At 33.4% G+C, this 23,106-nt stretch overlaps 5 protein-coding genes and 4 pseudogenes across 9 annotated transcripts, besides 2 other annotated features; 4 read left to right on the plus strand and 5 right to left on the minus strand.

Moving 5' to 3' along the window:
- Positions 1–36: 36 nt before the first annotated feature.
- Positions 37–1,003, minus strand: TVAGG3_0135720 (DNA/RNA polymerase superfamily; the record flags this gene model as incomplete). Its single annotated transcript, XM_051224112.1, has 1 exon — positions 37–1,003. A coding segment is annotated over one exon (967 nt), but the record flags the coding sequence as incomplete, so codon positions are not given.
- A 76-nt stretch (positions 1,004–1,079) lies between these two features.
- TVAGG3_0135730 (DNA/RNA polymerase superfamily) lies at positions 1,080–2,386 on the minus strand (the record flags this gene model as incomplete). The annotated part of the gene is made up of 1 exon (XM_051224113.1): positions 1,080–2,386. A coding segment is annotated over one exon (1,307 nt), but the record flags the coding sequence as incomplete, so codon positions are not given.
- A 1,010-nt stretch (positions 2,387–3,396) lies between these two features.
- Positions 3,397–3,894: a mobile genetic element.
- Positions 3,895–4,626: 732 nt separating this feature from the next.
- On the minus strand, positions 4,627–5,280 carry TVAGG3_0135750 (attachment subunit-related family; the record flags this gene model as incomplete). Its single annotated transcript, XM_051224114.1, has 1 exon — positions 4,627–5,280. The coding sequence occupies one exon, from the start codon at positions 5,278–5,280 to the stop codon at positions 4,627–4,629; it is 654 nt and encodes a 217-aa protein (XP_051109100.1).
- Positions 5,281–6,961: 1,681 nt separating this feature from the next.
- Positions 6,962–8,038, plus strand: TVAGG3_0135760 (annotated as a pseudogene). Its single transcript has one exon. A coding segment is annotated over exon 1 (1,077 nt).
- A 593-nt stretch (positions 8,039–8,631) lies between these two features.
- Positions 8,632–23,106: part of a mobile genetic element that runs on past the window's edge.
- Positions 10,044–10,775, plus strand: TVAGG3_0135780 (annotated as a pseudogene). The gene has a single exon. A coding segment is annotated over exon 1 (732 nt).
- Positions 13,053–14,253, plus strand: TVAGG3_0135790 (annotated as a pseudogene). The gene has a single exon. A coding segment is annotated over exon 1 (1,201 nt).
- Positions 14,754–14,965, minus strand: TVAGG3_0135800 (uncharacterized protein; the record flags this gene model as incomplete). Its single annotated transcript, XM_051224115.1, has 1 exon — positions 14,754–14,965. A coding segment is annotated over one exon (212 nt), but the record flags the coding sequence as incomplete, so codon positions are not given.
- Positions 15,239–16,112, plus strand: TVAGG3_0135810 (annotated as a pseudogene). The gene has a single exon. A coding segment is annotated over exon 1 (874 nt).
- TVAGG3_0135820 (organellar and viral DNA polymerase type B) lies at positions 18,164–19,078 on the minus strand (the record flags this gene model as incomplete). The annotated part of the gene is made up of 1 exon (XM_001306544.1): positions 18,164–19,078. One exon carries the CDS (start codon positions 19,076–19,078, stop codon positions 18,164–18,166), a length of 915 nt encoding a protein of 304 aa, XP_001306545.1.

Genomic DNA, 23,106 nt, shown 5'->3' on the forward strand with positions numbered 1-23,106 from the left:
CATATGATCCATTAAGTGAAATCTTGCAAAATAAACTTTTTCCTTTATTTCCTTCTAATTCAGCCTTTTGTCTTTCGTTCATAAATTCGTTCGCAAATTCATTAAAACAAGTGTTTTTCGTAAATGTTAAAATTGATTGAATGTCATCAATGATAAAATTAAACTTGTCTATTAGATACCAAAGATAATAAGAAGAAAATGGTTGATATTGGTTGTTTGTTGATGCTAACTGAGTTAATTTTCTCTGTTTCTGGTCAACTGGTAGATTGTTTGATTTCATGTAATTATACATAAAATTACCAATTGTTTTTTCATCTGTGATAATATCTAAGTTTTTTATTATTGGTAAAAAGTTTATGTAATCATTAATGTATTTTTCATCAATGTGACCCTTTACTTCAGCCACGAATAAAGTATTTTTCTTTCTAATAATTCCCAGTGCTTTTGCTTTCTTTGTTGCTGTATCACAAATGATAACACCATTCAATCTTCCCGGCATATACATTTTATGGTCAGTATATTGAATGAAATCATGAGGATTAGATGAAAATGATGAAGGATATAATGAATTAAAGTCAACACCAACGAAATGAGTCATGATGTTGGTGGTGTCCTCATTTGATACAGTTTTAGTTTCTGGATTATATGAAAGTTTATTAATGTGTGTGATTCCTTTAAGATTAACACGATGTTGAACATTTGATAAACCACCAGTAATTCCATTACGGAGAATGTGATAAGCTTCAACTGAATCTAAAGTCATTGGTAAATTATTTTTTAATGCATAATTTCTTAAATTGATTCTTAAACGTTGAACATCTTCATCTTTATTTGATTTTACGACATTGCAATAACAACACATTAACTGACAATTTTCTTTGGTATGTGGTTTTTCATTATCGATTCTATCTAATGTTGGTTTATTTGCATATGTAAACGCTTTACCACACATTTTGCATTTAGATGAAAGGATTAAATCGTGATAGTATTGAAAATCATCCATTGAAACATTATTTTTAGTATCCCTTTCTGCTTTTTCATCTTGTTTCTTATATGATTCAATTTTATATTTCCAATACTTTTTCGTTAATTCAAAACTTGATTCTATCTCTTCCTCAGGATATTTTTCATTATGATTAAAGTCTTTATATGCTAAAGCGTAACGAATCATTGAAGCATTCGATGATAAAGAAAGATTATGAAGCATATCAATTTTATAAACAAATGTTTCTTCAATAATTTTATCGATTGGGTCAATCATAATTTCAACATCTTTATTGCAATAATGAATAAAATATTCTAATCTATTCTTAAAATTTTTAGCATCATTGAGATATATTTGATAATCACTATCTGATATAGTTTCTTGAGTTAATGCTGAATAAAATGAATCTTTCGTGAATGGTTCCACTTTATATAATTCTTCTTCGTAATTCTCCCATGTGATGAATTGATAAGGGAAAAAGGATTTAACACGTGATTTATTGTTTCCGAAATCTTGAGTGAATTGGTCTAATGTCCCACCCGCTATATAATTTCTGATGTCAATAAATCTCAATTCATATGGAACGTTTGTTTTCTTTACAATGATTTGCTTAAATTGAGAAGAAGAACCCAGCATTGATTTTATTTTCCATTTTGCAGTGTTTAAATCACGAAGAATTAAATTTAAATCAAACTTTCCCGAATTAAAACCTATGATATTCACTTTATTAAATTCTTCATCTAGAAGTTCTTTAAATGCTTCCTTCTGTTTTTCATTTAATGTATGAGACAAAGTCCTCACCGTTTGCGGCTTCATTAATTCTTCATATTGTTCAATATTTGATTTGGCAACTAATGAACAGGTTGAAAATAAAAACTCAATCCAATCAGAAATAAAAGAATCACTCGAAGTTAAACAAAAATTCCTCGTATATGTTTTATCGTTTAATTTAACCGTTGATGATACCATGAATGGTTTTAAGTAAGCATTCAAAGTTGCACACTCAGAAAGTTGTAATTCTTCTTTAGTCTCTAATGTTTCAAAGTCAAAAGTAATATAATATCTTGTCGGTTGATAATATTCCTGCAAATTATGAGCTAATAACCACTGATATATCTTCTGTTTCGTAATATGTGGTGCATATGGTTGCTGTGTCTTTTGCAATTGAACGTCTTGAATTAATCTTCCATTATTTTCTTTACATTTCTCACAATGCTTTAAAAATCTTCTTTGGTTTTTCCTTTCTGGATCATCACGGATAGAATAAACCTCTTCTTTACAAAATGGACAAACTTTATAGCCGGTGAGTGCTTCAACGTCTGTTATTCTGTCAGCGTGAAGTTTTCCACATGGACTCTGTGTTAATAAAATATTTACTGTTTCAAATTCTGGATCTATCATTATTGATTCCACTAATGGAAAGTCTACCTTATTTATATCCACATCTTCTGGTTGAGGATCACAATAATAGAAATCAATATTAACATTTAACATTCTCGCTAATCTCTCACTTTCTGATGAAATGTCAAACCCGTCATATGCATCTATTGCTTCATTTAAATAGCTTCTACGAGTTTTAGGATTAACACCATCAGGAATGTTATAGAAGCGTTTAAATAACCTTCTACCGTCTGCTCTAATTTGATTATCATTCATTTTAGCGGTTCCGTTTTTGTTCATTTATGTAAGAATAAAAAATAAATAAAAATAAATAAAGATAAAGTTTATTTTTTAAAGCCCATAAAATGAATTAAGAACACATAAATTTTTATCATCTGCGACGTGACGAATACATTTTAATTTACTCAAGAATGCATACCCTGATACATTAAATCTAATTCCTGTCTTATTTAATTTCACAACTTTGAAAAGGAATGTATGAATAGCTATAAAATGATGAGAAGATGTTTTATGGGTTGCTTCCATTTTTTCTGAAATAAATGAATAAATATAATGCTTATACGTTTTCATATCTTTTATGTTCTTAATAACGAATGGTATAGACCTTTCCACTTCGTCTTCCTTCGGTGCTGTTCTTTCATATGAAACATTATTGGTATCTTCAATAATGAAACCACAATCACACAAAATTTTATAGGTTCCAATGGTTTCTTTTGATATTTTATCTAATAAATCAAAAACTTTATCAACACCTGTGCATTTATTTAAATAATAATTTGTGTAAATATCATGATCTTCTTTTTTAATCGTATTAGTTGCATATGTCACGTTTTTAAGAGCTTTTTTGAATTTCTCAGAATCTAAAGGTGGTGAAAGTAATATACAAGGGTATTCTTCATTATTAATAAATTGTAACTTATGTTTACGAATAAATTTAGTTCCTTCTTCTGAAAGTGTTTCATCTATTTCACCATCTAATAAATTTTGTGTTGATTCTAAGACATAATTTTTATATCTTTCTTCATGAGATTTCTGAACTTCTGATTCTGAAGCTGGGATATTCATTACACCCTCTACTTCATTTTCAACTTCTCTTAATTCCTTAATTTTTTCATCTATTTCATCTCTTATTTTTTCCAGCCTTTCAATTTCATTATATTCATCATCTTTAATCCGTTCTTCATAATATTCAGAGAAAACATCAGGTTCTTTAGGTTTTTCTTTTTTAGATGTGGGATATAAGAAATTTATAACATCATCTTTATTCATTTTTCCATCATAATCAAATTCATTTAAAAACTCCGCGAATTTTTTACAATTTCTTAAATAATATCTATCAACTTCATAACCCGCCTCCTCTAATATATCCTTTATTTCCTCATTTGTGAATCCTGAATTTTTCACATCGTTAGTTTTGACGCTCATTTCATACAAAATAAAAAAATAAAATAATAAACATAACTAAGTTTTAATTTTTCGTAAGACATAAATTTTTAAAGTTTATTTTTAAAAAAATTATTTTTTATTTCATTATGGTAGTGAATCTTTCATTCATGAAAATAATTATTTCTAATTTCTTTTACTCTCTCGTACATACTAGATTTAAAGAATTCAGAACATTTCCCATAATCTCCTAAATGTTTTCTTATCCCTAACGTGTGCCAGTTATTATATGAAACTGAATAAACTTTATCTTTATCTTTACACCTTTCATCACTTCCAATATATTTATATCTCAGTTTTGATTTAGCATTTTCATATTCATTAGCGTTTAATAATTCACAGTCTTCCTTTTTAAATTGATGTTTAAGATATTCAGGATTTAATACTCTATGTTTATATGCTCCTAACTTAGTTCTAAAGGTTTTTCTACAAAATTTAGGAATTCCATCCTCTTTAATGTCATCAATGATTTCCATTTCATTATTTTCAATTTCTTCTTCTCGTTTATGAGGTCTTTGATTATGACTCCATTGATTCCATGAAATTAAATATTCTTTATCATTATATTTATACCTCATTAGCTTATTTTGGCTTTCATATTCATTTAATAATTCACAATCTTCATTTTTAAATTGAAGTTTAACCCATTCAGGATTTAAACAATGTTTAATTAATCGCGGAATATCTGACATCATCTAAGGTCAGGTGAGTGGGGCTTCCAGGGGCTGCGCCCCTTCTAGCCCCTAAAAAAACCTAGAGGAGAACTAAAAAAATTATATAGTAAGAAATTAAAGTTTTTATTCGATAAGAACGACATCGCTATCGTTTTCTTCTTCCTCCTCCTCTTCTTCATAGTCAGTATCTGATGGCTCTTTGTCAGCCACATGACCAGCAACAAATATTGAGACAAATTGTTTCTTTGGTTTTGTGAGCAGGAACTTTTGCTGGTCGTAGAACACGAATTCTACATTTTGAAAATGTTGTGCTGAGTATTCTGTGAAATGGGAAATTGGAATTGGTTCTCCCATGCCAAAACCAGCAATGGACGCGAACAAAACATCGTCTTCGACTCTTGCAGGTTTGTCAATTGCAACAGTAGTTATAATGTGTGGTTTTCCTTCACATCCTGCAAGAGATTGTACATGATAGATTGCTTTTTCTTCTCCCTCAGGAACTGAAAGTGTGAAATGGAATGAGAGTTCTCCATATTCATTTGCTTCTTCGTAATAGTTGTATGTTGTAGGATACACCAATTGAAATTTTCCTATTCTTGTTTCCCTCAGGTGTTGTCTATATTGCTTGGGAAAACATAAAATAAATTGTTCTATAGCTTGTGTTGCTATTAGATTGGTTGTAACTGGTAATTTTGAGGCGAAAAGGTCTACAAGAACACCGGGATTTTTTATGTCGTTTTCAATTGGTTTAACAGATTCTATGACTTTGTTAAACATTTCACTATAGTCTGAGTTGTCTTCGACCCCCCAATTGTTAAGAAGTTTATACAACAATTTCAGTCTTTTCATGGCGTATTTTCTTTGAATGGATTCGGGTAGCGAGAGGTTACAGTCGTCGGTTTGTGTTTCGTTACTCGAATATTGTTCAAGAGAAATTAAATCTTGAAATTGTGCTCTTGTTAACATACTTGTAGAACTATGTGAAACTTGTTCTGGTGCTGGTTGTAAATCTGTTTCAGATGTTTCTGTTGTGTTTTGAGAAGAAGAAGAACTCAAATTGTTGGACAATTTGTCTTGAATTGTAGAACTATGTGAAACTTGTTCTGGTGCTGTTTGGACAACTGTATCTGTTGTGTTTTGAGAAGAAGAACTCAAATTGTTGGACAAATTGTCTTGAATTGTATGAGGAAGTTGCTTTGGTATTATAGGAGGTCGTAAGGGTTTTGAAATGGTGAGACATAAGTTGTAGGAACTTTAACTGCAGAGGTAGTCGACGAATTGTTTGCGACACTTTTTCTTCCTTCCATTATGAAAAATAAACTCAAATATAGAGTTTAAAATAAACGGTTTTTGTCAACGGTAACCCCCTCTATTTTTTTATTTTATTGAAAAGTCTCCGTTGGCAAACCGTTCCATCTCAAATATTGAATGAACTATAAACGTTTTTTGTTTTCTATATATACTTTTTTGTCCAACGGTAAAACTTTTTACACAACGGTTTTTGAGAGTCGTCGCCGTTGACTTTTTTGTAGAGCACTCAAAATAGTATAACTTTGTCCGGACAAGTAAGGGTCTATCGTCGCTACAGGAAAAGTTACAGGCGTTCCAAGGAAGTATACTTTGAGAAGCCTTTCCCCTTATAGAATGAGATAGGACGGTTATTTTACAAAACTGACAACACTTTGACCGAGTAGTTTTTTGTGCTGAACAAAAGTGTCATATAAACATCTGTCAAAAACCGCTTTTTAACTTCACTTAAAATGCCACGTAAGCTACGTAAGAATATACGTAAGAGGAAGAGAGCATTGAAACATCCAATAGTAAAACTGACACCACAACAACAGTTGCAACAACAAATGCTGAATGACCCCACTATGTTGCAACAAATGTCAAGCAACCCTATGCTTTAAACCGAGTTCTTGGTGCACAGAGTGGAGGTTTAAGAGCGGCACTTTTAGCGAAAATGGCAGGCTATGGTGGAGCTGCAGACGGAACAGCTATAACCCTCAAAGTCAAATGAATTTGAGTTCACTCAAAAATCAAATAACAGATGTCAAAAAGTCAAACATAGACATACAGAACAAATAAGTGAAAACGAAAAGAAACTAGAATATGACAGACACACAAAGAAACTCAATGAGTTAAACGTAGAGAAAAAGAAGAAAGAAGAACAACTGAAAGAACTAAGTACAGAGGAATATGCGAAAAAAGTGTCAGAAAAAGCAGCAGAAGTAGCAAAAATGGAACAAGATGTTATAAATTTGAAAAACCATACTACTCAATATAAAGTACTGAAAGATGAAGAGATAAAACAAAAAGCCTGAAGACATATATGGATAGCGATGAGTATAAAAAAGAAGTTGAAGCAAATGTAAAGGCAGAAAAACTTTTACAGTTGCAAAACCAAACCGTACAGTATGAAAACTTAGCACAAGAAAGTAAAAATAACGACGCAGCCATGCAAAAGGCAATGAAAAGCGCAGAATATATAAAAGCTAACAATGACTGGTTAGATGCCCAAGCCAACGCTAAAGCAGCCCAACTTATAGGGTCAATAAGGACAAAAATACAAGCGGATGAAGACAGTTCAAATGAAGCTTTAAAAATGCTGACTTTAAGAACGCCTTCGAAGCTCTTCATAGTAAGGTGAAACTAGTGAACGACTTCTCATCTGGAAAGAAACTGAAGTCTGAAGGTTTCGACAAAGAGTTAAGAGAAGTAGCACAAAATATGACGAAAATAACAGATGCAGCAACGAGACAGGCAGTTCAAAGTGCCTATGACGCCGTTAGAGCAACTGTTGTGGAAAGTCAAGAAAAAGAGTTACAACAGACCAAAACAGACCTAGTAAATGCTTTCTTAAAAACGAAAAGTCAGGTAGGACATTATGCTGCAGATGGAACATATGTGCCAGCTGGTGGAACTTATATACCAGCTGGTGGAACTTATATACTAGCTAGTGGAACTTATATACCACCAAACCCTCCAAGAGAAGCACCTGCACCAGGACTACCTAAACATTTACATCGTCACATGGACACAGACACAGGCATGCACCAAAACCAACACAACAACCAACAGTTCAAAACCTGCACCAAAACCAACACAACAACCAACAGTTCAAAACCCTGCACCAAACCAACACAACAACCAACAGTTCAAAACCCTGCACCAAAACCAACACAACAACCAACAGTTCAAAACCTGCACCACAACCAACAGTTCAAAACACTGCACACAACAACCACAAACAGAGCAAGGACATAAAAGAAGTAGAGAACAAGGAAACCAAGATTTCTTAAAAATGCTTAAAGGAAAATTATGGTTACCCAGATACTCTTGACTTTAGTGACAGATATAAAGAAGCTATTAGAAAGTTCAAGGAAGGAAATACTGACCCGAACCTATTTAGCTTTATGGTTCAGCACCAAATGGGATATAATTTCAAACCTGGAAAATACAAGCTCGCTAAGGGATATGATTTAATAGCATATCATCCAAATGACATGACTGAATTTACTCCGAGATATTTGGTGTCAGAGCTAAATGACAATTCAACTCTCTTCATGAAACGCGTAAAAAATAAAGACGGAACGAAAGAAGAAAGGTTATATGCGGATGACTTAGATAGGGAACTTGTTAAAAACGGTCTCGGAATATATGAAATGCCAGCAGATGAGGTACAAGAAACTCCACAGGAAGAAGTTCAGATACAACCAGACATGGAAGAAATAGTTCAGCAACAACAGCTAGAAGAGCCTGAAGGAAACGAACAAGTCCCTCCTTTGGAAACTAACTTCACAGAACAGATGAAGATTTGGAACAGCCGAAAAATCTTGACCCTCAACAAGAGTATGAGGTGAATATGGAATCTTTCCAAGAGTCTAAGAAAAATTCGGCTGACATAGTAGAAGAATATCGAAAAATGTTTGCCGACATACAAAAGACTCCAACACCAGATGAAAATATTCAGCATAGAATGGAAAACTGAAAGAAAGTGTACACAAATACAACAACCCTTTTTACTTACGAGCATATAACGTTCAATCTTTGGCTGAACTCGGTGAAAATAAAAGGTTAAATTTCAACAAAACATATAGAAATGAAACATTGTTTAAAGTTCATTCAGAACCTAACCAATATGGAAACAAACCTACTTTTGTTTCTGCAGACTATGGAACTACAATGAGATGGGGTCATAAAGCTAACCCGGATAGGTGGTTCATAAACTTACAACCACAATTCCAAGAAGTTGTAGACGCAATGGAATGAATGGTGAACCAGATTTATAGCTGGTATTTTCAGCGCGGCTTTAATGCCATTGAAAGATATGAAACATGCAGATATTTTGGACCAGTATGAAATGAACATGGCTGATGGAAATATAACACCTGACGTTCTAAACATTTATCTCAAAGAACTACACAGAACCATAGAGATGGTATATTTGGTGAAGAGTTTAGAAAGAAAGTTAGGGAGAGAAGGAAGAGAACCTATTGTACATGACCTTGCAAACGAAAGTTTACAAAATGTCATAAAAACTTACTTTGCAGACAATGAATGAGAAGGGATGAATATTTAAGAAAACTCAAATGGACAGTACCAAATGAAATGTTAGTATTGAAAAACATGTTCCTTGACAAAATAAAACCAACTACAGAAATAAATGACGCAAGACTGAAACATTGGGTAAAAGCTTTCCCATTCACAAAAGATATTTTGGTAACATGGAAAGAAAACCAGAATGGCTACAAAAACATATATTTGGAAACGAGCTTATTCCATATGGACAAGCTCTGTTTGAAGAGCTTGAACCGGAAACTCAGGAAAGAGTCATGCAAACAATACGCGAAGACTCAAATACAAACTATGACAAAATCTTTCTAGGATATAGGTTACCTGAGATGGGCGACCAGAGCCCAAAGGCAAAAAGGACATGAAATTTACAACATACTAGTGAACATGAGGCAAAGATGCAACAACTTGAAGCAGAGGGCAAGTTACCAAAAGCGACACCAAAGAAGAAGAGAAGAGTAGAACAAAGTGAAAGTAGTGAAGAAGTAACTTCATCTAGTGAAAGTAGTGGCAATGAAGGAAAAAGAAGAGTTAAAAACTCAGTCAGGAAGAAAGTAAAGCTTGGTCCACGTGGGTTCTATTATGACAATAAATCCAACTATTCTATATTTTTACCCATATGAAATGTACGCCGCTCAGAATATAACGCCAACAGTTTTGGATGCCATGAATGGAAATGTTTCCGAATGGTATAACGAATGCGACAATGCCATTAGAAGGTCAGAAATAGTTCCTGGAACTTACGAATATACAACTGCTGTTTCTTATGGAAATGTAGGTGAGTTTGGAGAAGGTTCTTCAACAACAGTAGATATTGCTTGCGACAGGTTTCATATATTTCTATTGACAACTCATTCTTATACGTGGAACAAGACATTGAAATAAAACCTTCTGCCAAGTTGTCTGACAAGAAAGGTTGCAATGGAATTTTCTATGTCGGATACCAATATGCTCCAGAAGTTTTCATGGGATATAAGATATATTCTAACTCTGACTTAGTTCAAACAGTAACATGGGCAAACTATGAATGGTTCGCTTTGAGAAACTCAGTACAACCACAAGCTAGAGAACAAACAGACCAGTATGCAACTATTGAGAAAATAAGAAGACTTGACCCTAACGTTCCAGGAGTTTATGTTGACCTTTCTGGACAAACTGCAGCAGCAGTAACCAAAGTAAAACTGAAACTTAGAGTTCCTTTGTCATCTTTCCTCATCTTCAGGTTTTTAAGATACTTGCCAAACTGGGCAGGAAAAATTTCTATCGAACTTACTCCAAGCAAAAATAACTTAGTCATTGCACCAACACAAGACCCATTCACTCTTACAGACGTAGGGAACAAATAAAACGTCATTCGCCGAATTTTGCAAAGACAAAGTTGACTTAGACTTTGGTTTCTCAAACCTCAACACTGAAGTAAACTATTATTTCAATGCTGCTGGAACTGCTTGGGACCCAGTTAAGTTCACATGCGAAAAATTTGAATGCAAGAGAATAGAAAGCAGACTTGCAGTCTATATGTTGGACCCAGATATTTCAAATGCTTTAGCTGCCAAATATATTGCAGTTCCACTTATGTTCCCTATACACCAAATATCTGTCAAAGACTTTGCAGGTGAAGTTGGAAACCAAAGTGCTGACCCAGGTGCAAGAACAGATATTGCTTTAACAACTGCAATGAAACATGCAGATACTATGTTTGTACTGTTCAGACGAACTATAAATGACTATTCTTGTTTCTACAACCCCGGTATTAAATATCATATAAACATAGATGGCAAATATTATCCAAGAGAAGAATATTCTACAGTTGAGGATATGAGGTCATACAACTTGACATTAGATGCTATGAACTTTAACAACAACTTCACAACAACCATTAACCCTGAAATGCAAAGTTCTATTATGCCATATGTGAAAGTATGGACTCATACAGGAGGTCAAAAAACTCAATATACAAATGGAGACCGTTCAAACTTTTGGCTTGGCATTCCATTTGCTGACTCAGAAGACTTTATGGGTGGTATTTCAACTGTTGGTACTGTACAAATACAATATACTGGTGACAGAGACGGTCCAGATGAATTGAAGCAAAGAAGTTTACAAAACCAATAGCACTTTTCACGGAAGATGCTCTTTTGAAGATTCGTTCGATGAAACCTGCTGGGGCTCCTCAGATTGGCATAACGACAGCTTCCATCGAGCAGATTTTGGCAGCAGGTCAGTAAGTTGTTCTTGAACTGACTTCTCTCCGTCAAATATTGACAGTACGCCAGTTTTGACATAATATTGTATTATAAACTTTCCTTTAGAAATATCTGTAAGTTTTGAAGTTATATTTTTGTCTGCTTCAAGAACTTTCACCATTTCAGTTATACCAACTTTCTTTGCTTTATGAAAATATTTTGGTTCAGCAAAGACTGCTATTCTATAACATTTTCCATTGTTTGTGTAAAGAACTATTCTGTCAATGTATTTGTATTGTTTGTGTGTGTAAACTTTTTCTGCTTCAATTCGAAGAGATACTCGAATACGTCCATCTTTTTATTCTAAGTAAAATGTCATTTCCGAAAAATAGAAGCGTAAGTGTTTCAAAAGGTTTAATGGCGGTGGCAGATGTGAAGTTAAATTCACCAACTCAAACAAACAGTCAAAGTGTTGTTGTCAATGTCAAAGAAGAGATGTTGAAGTGGGGAAACCATACGAAGACGAAGATGGTATAACAATTGTTCCTGTAAAAGAACAACCAACATATCCTGAAGTTAGCAGAGACTTAAGTTCTGTTGCAGATATTCGAAACGACTACCAACAACTGAAAGACAAACTTCAAACTCAGGAGAAGATTTGTCAAGCTTTAGGTATAATGTTAAACTTGGTCGAACACAACCCTGTAAAAGTGAACTCATATGTCATTGCACCTCATGAAGTTTTGAAAGAACTATTGAAACTTTTGACAGAGGCAGACGATATAAACATCAAAGAAATAGAACCCGACATTAGTTGCTGTGGTGTTTCATATAATGTCATTGACAAGATATACGTTATGAAAGGAGGTGAAACGTTGAACTTAAAATATAGTTTCCCAGACGTTATAAAAATATTTGACGACCACAACATTTCATTAAAATTTATTTGCTAAGTAAATGGCAGAAGACATATGGTTTATACTATTACGACTAAAAACCCTGAGTCATATAATTCTATAACAACAAACTTACAAAGTCCTCAAGGACGATATTGTAAACTAACCTTAAACACAATGACGACTAAAGCCTGTTTTGCTCTTTTGACACCAGAAGATTTTATTGTTGTGAATGGTAAAAAATACTCCTTTGAAGATACTTACTCAGATATACCACCAACAGGTTTTGTTGACTTATTTAATACTTTAAGGACGAGTGTAACATGTGCTGCAACTAGAGCAGGTTTCATTATGTTTGGATGTCCGACTGAGTTTACTATAAACAATATGAGCTATAATACAAAACTTATATCTGGTTTTTACTACCAACAGTTTCCTATAACAGGAAAAGGTGTCATACAAGGAATGTCTATTCCATTGACTTTAAGCACACCTATTTATATATTGTTTCAAACTTAGGTTCAAAGTGTTATTCGAATGTCGACAGAAACTACTATGACCAAAAGATACTTATGCGTATAAACAACACTTTCTCTGCTGGTTTGCCTATTGTTCATTCGAATGCAGATTTTCAGCTTAGTGAACTCAAACACTTTGGCAAGTAAACTTAACCTTAGTTGACGCAAACTTTGTTCCTGTAAAACTTTTATGTCCTATGTATTTGTCAATGACGGCAGAAAGTTTCGAATTGGAAGATGCAACTGGTGAAAGTATTGTATTACAAGAACAACTTCAACAACAAATAGCTCAAGAACAACAAATAGCTCAAGAACAACAAATGCAACAAAATAGCTCAAGAATAAAAAAAATATTTTTTTTTATTTTTATAAAAATGTACAGAATAGATGTTTCAGATTTTTATGACTTCCAAGCATTCAGAAATATGTGTCCATTTCGAGACTATAACAAAGCAGTCGAGAATTTGAAACGTTTAGTCATTTATGTCGACTCTGCCCCAGAATGTTATGTTATGAAAGAATGGGATGTAGTCTTTAACAAACCTAAAGCGACAATAGTTTCAGAACAAGAATGTAACAGAAACTTAAGAAAATAAAAGTCGTACAAGTTGGCATGAAGATGTTAGATGCTTGGGATATCTTATTGTCAAAGTTAGAAGATTTTTCAGTTCGAGGTATAAAGTTCTATACACCTTCTCCAAACTTCTATTCTATCTTCACTGGATATAAATACGAACAAGTAGAATGGAAAGAAAATATTATAGAAGCTTGGTTAGACCATGTCAAAGAAATTATATGCAATGGAAACGAAAGAGTCTATGAGTATATCTTATGTTGGTTTGCAAACATCTTACAACATCCAAGTGCTAAAAATGAAACTGCTCTCATTATAATTGGAAAACAAGGAACAGGTAAGAACACTTTCTTTACAGATATTTATGCAAACTGTTAGAGGGCTATTCGAACCGAATATGACAAACTTAGAAAACATCTGCGGTAAATTTAACTCTTCAATAGAGAATATGAAACTTATAGTATGTAACGAACTTCAAAGTATAGATACAACAAAAGTTTTGAACTCAGATGCTTTGAAGAGTCTTATAACAGACAAAGTTGGAGTTGTTGAAAGAAATATAAAGACCAAAGAGTTTGTGAAAATGTTGCAAACTTCATTATGGTTTCAAACAATGCTGTTCCGATGAAGTTAGAAAGTTCTGACAGAAGATATGTAGTTGTCAGAACGTCAGAAGCTCATATGCAAGATACAGAATATTTTGACGACTTAGCAGAAACTTTGACATCTGACTTTTACAACCACTTGTTCTCATATTTTATGACATTAGATATTTCAAAGTTCAATCCAAGACAAATTCCACATACCGAAGAGAGACAAACATTGTTAGAAGCAAACAAGAGTGTATATGAACTGTTCATAGATGAAACTGACTTTGAGTGTTTAGATGAAAGGTCATTGTACGATTCGTATAAACAATATTGTCAAGATATGGTTATATGACAGCGTCTAAACGAACATTCTTGGCAAATGTCAAAAGTCTTTTAGATGTTCAGAATGGTGTATATACAAAGAAAAATTTTTCTGAGTAAATTTTAAAAAAAATATTTTTTTATCCGATAGAAAAGATGCAAAATTCATCTCAGTAAACAAGTACATGTCAGGACTTAAAGAAGAACTAGACCCATTCACATATTTGAATGTTTACTTCTACCATTTTGAAAAGTCTTCATTCAGCAAAGTTTGGAACATCGAACCAGTTAAGTTTGCTATTGTGACTAAAAATGGTGCGAAATTTGAAGACTTAGACATAGAAGGTTTGTTAGCAGTCAAAGAAAGTTTTGACAGAAGGTTCTCAAAACTAAAGAAGGCAAAGCATACAAACTTGTTATACCTTATGAACCAAAGAAAGCAGACGACTATGAATATTATGAGTCTAAAGTTGTAGAAGTTCAAGGTAAATTGGGTAAAAAGATTTTAGAGTCTAAGCCAGTGTTTGCTCCTAAAGAGGAAGAGAACATTGACATTGACCCAGAAATGTTCTAAAAATAAAATTTTATTTTTACATGTCAAATTTCTTTTTCTCTCTGGTTCAGGTTCTTTCTTCTCTTCTTCTACTTTCTTTTCTTTCTTTTCTCTCTTCTTCTTTTCTGGTGGAGTTATGTCAAATTTCTCAGAACCATATTTTTGTAAAAGTTCTTTGTCCTTTAATAGCTCTTCTATTCTGTTTTCTATTTCATCTTCAAGAACAGCGCATGTGTCTTCTTTGCATTCTAAGAAGTTTTGTTGGACTTCATCTCTCCAAGAGGCGTCATCTCTGTCAACAAGTCTGTCATTGACAAATTTTAAGACTTCTCTGCTTAATGTTTTATGGTTCTTGTCATATTCCCAGAAACAGAACTTTAGAACAAATTCACCTTTCTTGTTTACACTATGTAAGATTTTATGGTCGACAGATGTTTTGCTGTCGAAAAGCTTGTCTCGAATATAGATGGCGAAATCGCTAGACATTTTCTAAAAGATAAAAATTTTAATTTTTCTAAAAATATGTTAGAAAAAAAGTTTGCTGACATTGACAAAAAATTTGAGAATGTTTTAAACAAGAACAAGAGGAAGTTGGAAAATGCTCAGATAAAACCATACATGACAAGTTCTTATTTGCTCAGAATGGTATAACAGGTCTAATTGCACCACCTGGGTCGGGTAAGACTTTCACTTATCTTAAAATGGCTGCACAACAACAAGAACTAGATGAGAAGAACCCATTCTATGAGTTAGTTGTCATTTGTAGTACTTCTGGTCAATTTGACCAAACCGTCAATTCGTTCAAAGATATTATAAAGAAGTCTAAGTTAGTATGTATAAAGACTCTGAGTTGTTAGATTGGATAAAGAAGTACCAAAGAAGAGTTTTGAAGTACAATGCTATAAATGAGTATATAAATTCGAAGTTTAAAGACCCAAATGAGGAAATGCAGAGAATATTAGAAAGAAACACTTCAGAAACAAACAGAAAGAGATAGAATACATTTCGAAGAAATTGCAATCTTACGATTGGAAGACTTACCCTCATAGATGTCTTCTTATCTTAGATGACTTTGCTTCTCATCCTTTGTTAAAGAAACAGAGAACAAGATATGTGTCGAATTCTTAAGAAGCTCAGACACTTTAACATCTCAGTTGTCATTTGTGTACAGACAGCAAAGAGTTTAAGTAAGGATGTAAAGAGAATACTTACTGACATTATACTTTTCCCCGGATTGTCCGAAGACGATTTCATGGAACTTATGAAAGAGTCCATGGCAGGTAAGTTTGACAGACATGAACTATGGGAGAAGTACAAAGTCATACAAGACCCTCATACTTCTTTCAGAATTCATATCTACGCGAACAAAGTTCAAATTGTAAAAAGTCAAGCTTGAAAAATGTAAGTGTTTAGTCTTTAGTCTTGTTGTGGTGCTGGGGCTGTCGGTTCTTCTGGCTTTGGAATGGACATTCAGGGAGGAACGTCGGACATTCGTTTGTGTCCTGTCGGAAGGAAGAACTTTTTCTGTCGGAAGGAAAAGAAACTTTTTCTGTCGGAAGGAAAAATTTTCTGTCGTTCGACCAAAAAGTTCTTCTCAATTTTCGAAAATTTGAATGGTTACGGACGAACAAACAGGAAAATTTTTTCGTTTACGGAAACAACAGGAAAATTTTTTCCAGTTGTCAGGAAATTTTTTTCCAGTTGTCGGGAAATTTTTTCCAGTTGTCGGGAAATTTTTTTCTTGTCGATGGAAGGGACTCGGAATGTCGGATGGAAGGAACTCGGAATGTCGGATGGAAGGACTCGGAATGCCAGAAGGATTTGACAACAATTTACCTTATAGAGCTACCTGAGATCTGAAGTCAAGCGTAAAAATAAACGCTTTACATGTATTTTTCAGCAAACTTCGTCAAATATTTTATAGCACTATCTATCTCATCTACTTCAAACGTTTCTTTACCTTTCGTGGAGCACCTACATTTTCTCAACTTTTCAAGTAGTTCTGTTTCAGCAGCTCTCATATCGTTAACGAACACACTTGACTCTATGACTATACTGTCATATCTTTTAGTTATATTATATGTTCTTCCTATCTTATATCTTTTTGTATTGAAGTCCTTCGTTTCTGAACGATGTAAAGTAAGCCTTCACTGCAACGTTCCGTATCGAATGAACCATATGTTATGAAGTTATATCCAACAACTGGGTCTAACCATAACAAAAATTGGTATAAGACTTTTGTCTATAAGATATGCTCTTGTTCCATGAAATGCTACTGATATCATAAGCTCAGGATTTCTTGTCAAAATTTTCTGAGTAGAAGCAATTCTAACCCAGTCGAATGCTTTCTTTCCAGATGGAGATATAATGTCTGACAAAGAATATTTCTTGTATTTCTTTGAGTATCTTACGTTTAAATCACCAATTCGAACCACTTTGGTGTCATTGTCTATCTTTCTAACTGTTTCAAACTCAATGTTTGTCATTTTCTGTTTCTTACATACAAAATAAAAAAAATTTTTTTTAAAAAACTAACTTTATTTTTTCTATCTTGTATCTTAAGGAAATTCATGAAATTTGGTCATTTTTTTCACGATTTCAGGGATTTTTTTACGAAGTGTTAAAGTTCACTTGGTAAAAAAATAACAGTTATATAATGAAATTTGGTCATTTTTTCACGATTTTCATGAGTTTTATGCAAGACCAAAAAAAGTCTAAATCGCAATTTTTTACGATTTTCATGTATAAAAGATATGATTTCAGGGATTTTTTTACGAAGTGTTAAAGTTCACTTGGTAAAAAAATAACAGTTATATAATGAAATTTGGTCATTTTTTCACGATTTTAGGGTAGATGGTTTTTAGGTGTCACCAGGTCCCTCGTCCTCGTCAACTAACATCTTTTTGAAAATGGTGACAACATGACATTTTGACAACAACACAGGAAATAAACTTCTTCGTATATGTTTTGTCATGATTTCATCGAAATGAGTGTAAATGTTTTGTCAAGACTTCTTCGTAATGAGCGTAAATCAGACAAAAATATATTTTATGTTAGAAGGTTAGATCTAACCTCATTTCTAACCTCTTTTCTAACATGGTCTAAAACACACAAAACTCATGAAATTTCATACAGAATTCAATAAAAATATATTTTAGGTGAAGAGGTGAGATCTCACCTGTTTTCTCACCTCTTTTCTAACCTCTTTTCTAACATGGTCTAAAACACACAAAACTCATGAAATTTCATACAGAATTCAATAAAAATATATTTTAGGGTAGAAGGTGAGATCTAACCTCTTTTCTAACCTCTTTTCTAACCTCTTTTCTAACATGGTCTAAAACACACAAAACTCATGAAATTTCATACAGAATTCAATAAAAATAAAGTTTATGTTAGAAGGTTAGATCTAACCTCATTTCTAACCTCTTTTCTACCCCAGTTATTTTATAAGCGTTTTACATGGTAAACGTTATGAATTCGTGAGACTTTAAACAATTTTGTGGCTTCTATTTCTTCTGTCAGTATGTCAAAAGTTTTCACAATATTGAAAGTCTCTTTATATTTCTTCTTGACGTCAGATAGAAGGAAATCTTCTGCAGTTGGATAGTTTTTGTTCAGAAATTCTAACATGTCCATTTTATCTTCTGCTGGCTTCTCTACTTCTTTCTTTAAGTCAGCATAGTCGTTTCGCATACGTTCTATCTCTTTGACGGAGTAGTTATATTTCCTAATTGCCGCTTTACATTTAGAACATTGTGGGTTCATTTTAGCATTGTACATTGAAATTTGTCCTGCAAGTACAACTAAAGCGTCAATTGCTCTCTTCATCTCAAACATAGCGGGTCTTATTTGTTCGTTCCATACCTTACCTCTTCTATCTTTATCTCTTATCTGCCATACACATTCAGCAACTAACGAAACAAAGTTGTCGTAGGTCTTAAATTCTTCAGATTTATATATGTCAGAGATGTTCTTATATACCATGTCGCAATCTTTGTCCATGACTTTGTGGTTGCAATGAAATCCTAGAAACTCATAGTTTACCTTACGTATGAACTTCTTTATTTCTACCGAGTCAGTTGCTTTGACTTCAATTTCATCGAATTCAGGAATAGTGAGCTTTTGTTGTTGGATTTCAGGAAGTTTAGGTAGATGGTCGATGAGGTCCTGCATTTCATAAAGATATTGTTCATTTGTTTCATCTTTCGCAGTGCAATCTAAATCTCCTTGGAGAAGTTCCTGCTTTATCTTCTGGATTTCTGTCTCAAAAGTATATGAAGAAGGAATGAAGCTTTTCATCTCTACTAACATTGAAGTTGGGTTCATGACTAAAGAGTTTGGTGAAGTTGTTGCTAACATGTTCTTACAATAAAAATAAAAAATATTTTTTTAAAAAAACTAACTTTATTTTTTATGTTTTTTGTGAAAGTGTCAAAACTCATGAATTTCGAGAGTTTTCTACGATGTTAGAAATGAGGTTAGAAAACATGTTAGAAAACGTGTTAGATCTAACATGCTAACATAAAATATATTTTTTGGTGGTACGTCGGACATTGTTCTGAAACAGTACAAATATTGTTCTGAAACAGTACAAATATTGTTCTGAAACAGTACAAATATTGTTCTGAAACAGTACAAATATTGTTCTGAAACAGTACAAATATTGTTCTGAAACAGTACAAATATTGTTCTGAAACAGTACAAATATTGTTCTGAATCAGAACAAATATTGTTCTGAATCAGAAAATTTTTCTCACAAATTGAGAGCTTTGACGGGAAATATTGTTCTGAATCAGAACAAATATTGTTCTGAAACAGTACAAATATTGTTCTGAAACAGTACAAATATTGTTCTGAAACAGTACAAGACTAGTTCTGAAACAGAACAATGGACAACATCGAGCCATTCATGAAAATTCAAGAGTTTTCTACGATGTTAGAAAAAATGTTAGAAAACGTGTTAGATCTAACATGCTAACATAAACTTTATTTTTCAATACTTTTTCTATCTTAAGGAAATTCATGAAATTTCAAGAGGGTAGAAAACAGGTTAGAAAACAGGTTAGATCTAACCTTCTACCCTAAAATATATTTTTGGTGTAAATTTCATGAGTTTTCTACGAGGTTAGAAATGAGGTTAGAAATGAGGTTAGATCTCACCTCTTCACCTAAAATATATTTTTGGGTCCTTTACGCTCATTACGATGAAGAAGTCATGAAAATTCAAGAGGGTAGAAATGAGGTTAGAAATGAGGTTAGATCTAACCTTCTACCCTAAATTATATTTTTGGTGTAAATTTCATGAGTTTTCTACGAGGTTAGAAATGAGGTTAGAAAACAGGTTAGAAAACAGGTTAGATCTAACCTTCTACCCTAAATTATATTTTTGGTGTAAATTTCATGAGTTTTAGACCATGTTAGAAAACAGGTGAGAAAACAGGTGAGATCTAACATGCTAACATAAAATATATTTTTATTGAATTCAGAACAAAACTCAAGAATTTTGGTTGAAAAAACAGGTGGAGCCAAAAGTGGCTCGACCTCAAAACAAGCATTTTGTGAAGAATATAGCAACCGCCAGAATTCCGGCGGTTGGTTTTTATACAAAATTCAACAGGTGAGAAAACAGGTGAGATCTCACCTGTTCACCTAAAATATATTTTTGGTTCATTTACACTCGTTACGATGAAGAAGTCTTGACATTTTCCCGACTGTTGTCAAAATGTCATGTTGTCACCATTTTCAAAAAGATGTTAGTTGACCGAGGGACCGAGGGACCGAGGGACCCCCTCAGTAAACATCTCATTTTAACTCACTTTTTTTCTATCTTAAGGAAATTTATGAAAATTCAAGAGGGTAGAAAACAGGTTAGAAAACAGGTTAGATCTAACCTTCTACCCTAAAAGTATTTTTCAATACTTTTTCAGCACTTTTCCGTAGTTGTATATGAAAGACAATTCGAGATAAAAGTCATAGTACAATGGTATAATATGCTGCACACCATTTGTTGTGAACCAAACTTGAAAGTCAGAGAAACTGTTACTAGGTGGTTCGTAGAATTTAGAAGCAAAGTCATAAACGTCCTTACCAATACATAGAAAACTATTGTTGCTTGAACTGAAACTTGCATGGCACATAACATTTTGAGGGTCAAACACGTTTCTATAAACTGTCAAATCTGCTGGTGGAAGTATAATTTAAATGGACCATCTGGTGGTAATGGTTCGTTCTGGTTTAGTAACCGAAGAAATTGTGCCCAGAACGTTTGTCTACTTTCCAAAATAAAAACTCTGTATCTCTTGGAGGGTTAATTTCAATCTTTTGAAATGAAACGGTGGAGTTCATCTTGTCATATTCTAGTTTCAGATAGTATGTTCCATTTAGTAAAGAGTCGTATTTTCTTGAAATTCCCAATAGTATTTGTTCATTTGAGTTTGAAGTCATTTAGAGTTTTCTCAAGACTTTCGTCTGAACGAACTGTAAAGATCCTCATTTCATCAAATTTGTCTATAAGACCATCAGAACCTTTATACTGCCATGAAAAGTATACTGCGAACATAAATGCGTTAGTTCTATTTGAAAACAAAAACTCTTCTAAATCCTATTGCCTTTGCATCTGAAGGACTTTGAAGCCAACGAATTGGATAGTCAAACCTGTATGAACGGGATGAAATTTCTTCATCTGAAATAGTCCTACCCATTTGTAAAGATATAGTCTAACGGTTTTGTATCTGCTATCTTTTGTTCTTTGTTTTTCAACCTGAAGCATTTAATATATGTAAAAATATATGGTTTAAAAAAACGTTTTTACTTCATGCAATTTTTTATTTCTCATCTAACAACATGTTGTCTGACTGCTTGAGGGTTAGGTTGGTACCATTCGAACTTGACACTTGCAATTCCTTCAATTGCATTCAAAATGTCTGAGTCGGAGTCAACCATTTGTTCTCTCTTTGTAGTCTTGAAAGCGTCAAGAAGTTTTGCGGCTGTTTGTTCATTGCCATGTGCATAGTAAATGTGACCATCCAAATCTGTTATGGTTAATCTGAGATTGTGTCCTTTCTTATTTCCGTCTTGTATGGCAGCAAGTACACCCATGAAGCCTTCTTTGTTCTTTCCTTCGTCAAAGTTTACTGTAAAGGTTCGACCAGATGTAATTTGACTTCTAACTTCACGGTACTTTCATATGCATATCTTGTTCTTTCCATGGGAGCATGTCTTCACTACCTTTTTTCCTTCTCAAAGGATGCAATTGTTCGTCATGTTTCCATAGAATCTGGCAAAGCCGTCGTGTCCTTCAACTTGAGGTTCACTAACATCGAAAGGCATGTCCATAAGACGTTCTTCTTCTAACCTCTCTAGTCTGTTTGGATAATTTGCACGTGCTGTTTCCAAATCCATTTCGTAGCGAAGACCAGACAATTTGTCATAGACTTTTATGGGTCTTCCCTTCCTATATTTAAATTCTTCGAAACTCTCCAACCATAACTTTGCAACTCTGCTTTTATTCTAGCAGATTTTCTATCCATTCTATATGGGGGCATTTTTATAAAAATAAAAAAAATATTTTTTTTCTCTTTACTTTACATAACCGCCTGCTGCCATAAGTCTTTGACGCCAACCCATACCAGCTAATGAAGGTTGACTTGGTTTAGTTTGGAAACTAAACTTTGGTTTTGGTTTATCTTCAGTTTTTGGTTTTTCTTCTTCTATCTGTTTTTCGTCACTTTTCGTTCCTTGACTTTACCTCACTTGCAGGAACAGTTGTGTCGTCAACATCTTCATAAATATCATATGCCATTTGTTTTTGTTTTCCTTTCAACTTTTTGTGTTTGTTGTAAAGTTTAGAATATTTCGACTCTAAGTCAATGAGATGTTCTATAATGAACTGTTGGTCAGTGAAGTAAACTTTTCCATCTGTTGTCTCGAAAGCTCCTTCAGACTTCAATATTTTATTTGTGAGAGTCTGTTTCTTTTTTGAGATACTAGCCGTTCCATTTTTATGAAAAGTGACTTTATAGTTAGGGTTTGTATTTCCAGACCTGGCACTTTCTATTATTGAATTTTTCTCTTCATCTGTAAGTTCTTTGACAGGTTTTGACAATGGTTCTGAACTTTTTGTTTGTGGTGTCAAATCTACCGTTTCAACTTCTTCGGTCATTTCATCTCAGTAAAAAATTTTAGTTTGGTTTGTTTTCAACTGGTTGTTTGGTTTTTTAAGTCGGTCTAAAACTTCCTGAGGTATAGGAAGAACTTGACAAACACGTTGTGTAACTGCTGGAAGCCGACAAATCCATCTTGAACCCATTTGTCTCAATGCTGTATTGTTCATTTCATCTCAGTAAAAAACTTTACATTCCCCACGTTTGAGGCGGTTGCGGTTGGTT

The sequence above is a fragment of the Trichomonas vaginalis genome, chromosome IV (genome assembly GCF_026262505.1).
Source record: "Trichomonas vaginalis G3 chromosome IV, whole genome shotgun sequence".
In the NCBI taxonomy this organism is placed as follows: domain Eukaryota; phylum Parabasalia; order Trichomonadida; family Trichomonadidae; genus Trichomonas; species Trichomonas vaginalis.